General features: G+C 36.4%; 1 protein-coding gene across 1 annotated transcript; it reads right to left on the bottom strand.

Annotated features, from left to right (window-relative positions):
- Nucleotides 1-697: 697 nt before the first annotated feature.
- Nucleotides 698-2,564, bottom strand: LOC141588044 (protein FAR1-RELATED SEQUENCE 5-like). The gene is made up of 4 exons (XM_074409502.1): nt 1,827-2,564; nt 1,421-1,600; nt 885-965; nt 698-775 (listed from the first exon to the last, which is right to left on the bottom strand). Exons 1-4 carry the CDS (start codon nt 2,562-2,564, stop codon nt 698-700), a joined length of 1,077 nt encoding a protein of 358 aa, XP_074265603.1.
- Nucleotides 2,565-5,241: the final 2,677 nt, after the last annotated feature.

Raw genomic sequence — 5,241 nt, 5'->3', positions numbered from 1 at the left:
TACTTTTTTTTTTTTTATGACATATTATTGTCACAAAGAACACAAAATCCTACTAATTATTGCTAAGGTCACAATGTTACTGTAACATCATAACAATATCAAACTTTTTTCTTTTTAGCGGCTTTCTCAAAGCAGGCTACATCGCCTATGCGAAGAGGGCATGTTCTCTGTCGTGGGTAACTCTTTCTTTGCAGTATGCACATAGCCTCTTTAGCTTGGCTGCTTTTTCAATGGCCTGTTGTTTAGCTGATTTCAATCTTTTTCCGCTGCCCTTGTTGCGTGCTTGTTCCGGAGGGTGGATAGTGACTTCAGACGACGAGTTGCAGCCCCAACAAAGATCTCCATCTCTTGGTCTTTTGTAAGCGGTTCAATACATAACTTCTTCGGAACTCAACTAGGAGGGATGCTAACTCTTCCGTGTGCTCAGCAGGTAAAGTTTTGAGAACACCAACTATCCGACGGAACTCGACCATACGTTGCACAAATGATCTGTTATCGACGTAGCCATATATGAATCCTCAATGACATTCCCATTCGAATCAAGCTCGGAAGTAAAAAAAATGATTCTTGTTTATCATGGTGACAATGTTACTATAAGAAATTATGGTTACAATGTTACTGTAAAACAATTATTGTAACAAGTCAAAACTGTCATTGTAATAATGTTTTCGAATCAAACCTGTTCGCTGCGTGTGTGTTATTTAGCCAACGATCTACAATGTACTTGTTTGGTATTCACCCAATTCCTTTGCCCTTGTACACCCACACAATATGCCTGCAGAGTAATCCAATTCTTTCGAACAGTTTACACTTGCATACCGCATCCGTGCTTCTAAGGTCCAACCTCACCTTGAAAATTTCTGTCTGTCTCAAAGATCGATTACATGAATTATGCGCACATGCTCCTCCTTCTCAAAGTCATCAACACCACATGAATCGGAAGCCATTACTTCTTCTTGAAACACCTTGAACACAGCATGTGTGTATATAATAGCGCCATGCTTTTCTATAGGTAATTATGTCTTAAGCTCAGGGAATGAGTGGTCATTTGTTATAATCATCGCATCTTCGTGTATAGCTGCTGGTCCATAGTGATTTGGAACCTGGTTTTAATGCAACAAGGATTCAAAGCAACAAATTATTTATGTAACAATGAAACAATGGTACTGTAACATACACTGTTCCGAGTGCAATCGTAAGGGATGAAAAAGAGTTATTTACCTCATCCAAAATTCGACCAGTGTACCAAAGTGATTCTCATAGCGCTTGAAAAATGAATTTGTACTTTTCGATCATTTGTGTTGTTCTTAATATGCAGCCCAAGGCAAGGTCACGATGGTAGGCAGGAATCCAATGGTGTCTGTCGTCGAACATTGTAGTCAACCAATCATTATCTTCCAAAATCGAAATCTGAAATGACCTTCCGCCACTTCTCTTCGAACTCCGACGGCTCCATATCAGGGTCCCAAACAACGGCGTTGAAGCGAGCAAGGAAGTCCGTGTCTCGCAGAGTCTTTGAACTAACTTTGTCCGTGATCTTTTGTGTAATATGCCACATACAATAACGATGCCTAGCTGTCTTGAAAATAGAAGGGAAAGCCTGTTGTATGCCAGTCATAATGAAACAAACAAGTCGAACGTGATATTGACCAGTGATAGGGAAAGAGCAAGTGAGTAAATTATATGTTAGTAATTTAGTTACAGTAACATTGTTATTGAATAACCTTGTAAAAGAGGAAGAGATGGAACAGTGGTAGTTGGAGTCAGAATGTTGTGGTACAATAAATTTAAGTAAGTCTGTTACAGTAACATTGTCACACTATTACCTTCTTTATGCCAGGGCATTGATCCGTGATCATGAACTGCGGCTCTTTTTGTCCCATGGCAGTCAAGAAATGCTGAAAGGTCCATTGGAAGGAGATGTCATCCTCGTGTAACAGGAGACAACCGGCAAACAACACCGACTTTCTGTGGTGATTAACACCTGTGAATGGGGTGAAAACCATATCATACTTGTTGGTTCCGTAAGTAGGGTCGAAGCTCACAGCATCCCCAAAGAATGAGTAGTTTCTAATACATGTAGCATCAGCCCAAAAGAACTTTGTTAGACGGTTTTGCGGATCAACATCATAGGCGAAGTAGAACTGGGGTTGGGTCGCTTTGAGTTTCTCGAGTCGATCGATGAAAAGGTCAGCATCTCTTAACCTAATGTAGCACTTGATATCTCTTTGAAAGTTCTTAAAATCTATCAATGTAGCACCGATATTTTCATACCCATTGACAAGTTCCTTAACCTGTCTAAAGGTCAATCCAGCGCCAATATTCAACTTGGAGTTGTCCAAGATAAGCGTCTTCTGGAACATATCAAGGGATCGTGAAATCTTATCGAGATCTCTGTTACAGACAGAGGTGAGACGATGATTGTGGACTTCAGAAAACTCGTCAATCATAGCTGGGCCATCAAGGCCATGTAGAAGGGCAAATCTGACGTACGCTCGGCATCCAATTCTTGTGATTTTAACTCGCCGTGTAACTGTACTAGTTGTGGACGAACCATCACCCATATTCTCATCATCCTTGGTTACGGGATCTTTGTTTCGGTTTAGATTCCCGAACCCTTGACGGTTGCATGACTACGAATTTTTGGTGTGCAACACCACCTCGTAGTGTTTTCGCATCGTGCTTCCGAGGGGTAAATCCACATGCCCGAGCATAAACCTCGTAGAACTTGATTCCAGCCTCAAGGGAGGCGCGCACCAATGGTAGGTCTAAACTTGTGCTCAACCACACGCATCCACCGCTCACCTCTATTAGGCGTGTGAGACAGAACAAGCTGATTATTTGGTTGAGGATTGGGTTGCTCTTGGACAATTGGCGTAGAATGGGGTTGAGTGACAGTACTTGAGTCTGTAATACAAAAAGGAAAATAAGAGTATTAGTGACCTGAAATACAACGGTGGTATTACAAAGAGTAACATTGTTACAGTAATACTAGTACTATGACAATGTAGTGACATAAGGATGGACGGGAGAACAGGAAATATGCGAAGAGGCTGGACTACAATTTAGAACAAGAGGACATCCAGAAGTGGTACAGCATATGTTATATGTGCAATGGAAATGAATATATGTGATTGCGTTACTGTAACATTGATATTGTAACAAGCTTAGCCTGTAAGCATTGACAGCAGAACAGGAATATACAGACAGGGGAACAGGAATATACAAGATAGGGAAAGAGGTCAAATATAATGAAATTTGACCGAAATTGAACGAGAAAATCAACAAATACAAGGATATTTGACCTAATATTTAAGACAAAAGCAACTACGAGTATAATCAAAGGAAAGGAGACCGTAAATTGAAGTAGAAGTGAACGGATTTCATTAAAATTGAAGCAAACAGAAAATCGATTAACCTAAAAAACTGAAAAGCAACAGAATAAAGACAAATATAATCAAAATTGACGGAATGTGACGATAAAGCAACTGCGATTGTAAGCAGAAGCAGAGGAGAACGCAAATATGAAAATTTGATAGGAAAAACAACAAATACAAGGAGATTGCACCTAATATTTAAGAGAAAAGCAAATACGAGAATAATCAAAGGAAAGGAGACCGTCAAATTGAAGTAGAAGTGAACGGATGTCATTAAAATTGAAGCAAACATAAAATCGATTAACCTAAAAAACTGAAAAGCAACGGAATAATGAAATTACAATAGCGAATGATCAGCGACATAGAATCCAGATGAAATCGCGAAAAGGAAAACTCAAAACGAAAGGATTACAGAAATTACCTATTTGCATGTTAATGTCGGTAGAATCTGCATCCATTGTAGCAACGAGAACCTGGAAAACACACGATTTTGTTTGATTTGTGAATGAATTGATAAAAGCGAGTAAAAAACAGGAACCTAGGGTTTGTTTGCTTGATTCAGAGGATTATTTTGACTTAGAGAGAGAGATAGAGAAAGCGAGGGAAAGAGACGGAGGAGAGAGAAAGTGGCTGAATTATGAGGGGAGGTTTGAATTCTTAGCTTTTATACGTTTGTTATAATTTCTGAGATTTAATCTCAGCCGTTGATTAGGAGTAGATCTAATGGATGAGATTAAAATGCTAGACTCACCTAAGATACCTAGACTCACTTGATGCAATTTCTATATATATATATATGATATATAATTTCTATATATATATATATATATATATATATATATATATATATATATATATATATATATATATATATATATATATATATAACTAGTTGAAGCGCTGTGGATGCGTCACGTGTCAACTAAAGCTTTAAATACAAGTATTAATTACAAATTTGAACATTAAATATAAACATAATAAATGCTATATAAATCTCAGCAAAATATTAATTATAGTTTAATAAATTTTATTATAAAATTACATTAAATAATTACGGTGATTTGATTCTAAATTTATTAAAAAATTGTTTTGATAAAAATTCTAAAATGTAAATAATTACGTTCTTTGCGAAAAATGCTTCAAATTAAGTATAATTTTCATTATATTTATTGAAATATTTTAATTTGTAGAGATGATTAAAGTGAGTGTCTCATAATGTTTTTATTTTAACGTAAAAGGACATTTTGAGAAAGTTATAAAACTTAGACCATTAAATCCTAAGAAAAATATATTTGGAAGTCATTGTATTTCTTAAAAACATAATTTAAAGAAAACTACTAAAAGGGTGATTGTTTCAACTCATAAAGATATGAGGTATGAGTTTGGAATGATCCAAATTCCAAACCCATACTAGGTGTTTGTTTGGCAAAAATAAGGGGTTTCATACCCATACCTCAAACTTATGAGGTATGGGTTTCTCATACCCACCAGTAAGGATCCTCTGTCCCACTTTTGCGTCCCATTGTGTGTGTCACTCCACTCACCTTTTGACACATCACTTGTTGCAAAATAAAATATTGCAATAATTATATTAATTTGTTGATGTGTTAGAAGGTTATTGGAGTGACACACAGATTGGGACACCAAATGGGACAGATGATCCCCACTCCATACCCAAGGGGAGAGGTGGGTATGAGATTGATACCCATGGGTATCAAATAATAAAACCAAAAACCATAAAAAAACTTATATGGAACATTTTAAATGATTTTTTTTTTTAATTTATTTGATCAAATCTTTATTTTCATGATTTTTCAATATAAAAAATAATTATTTTTAATGTTGTATTTTAGATATTTTAAAC

Source organism: Silene latifolia, chromosome 6 (genome assembly GCF_048544455.1).
Source record: "Silene latifolia isolate original U9 population chromosome 6, ASM4854445v1, whole genome shotgun sequence".
Taxonomy (NCBI): domain Eukaryota; kingdom Viridiplantae; phylum Streptophyta; class Magnoliopsida; order Caryophyllales; family Caryophyllaceae; genus Silene; species Silene latifolia.
Note: the sequence above shows the minus strand (reverse complement) of the source record. Positions and strands in the feature narration are given on the sequence as shown.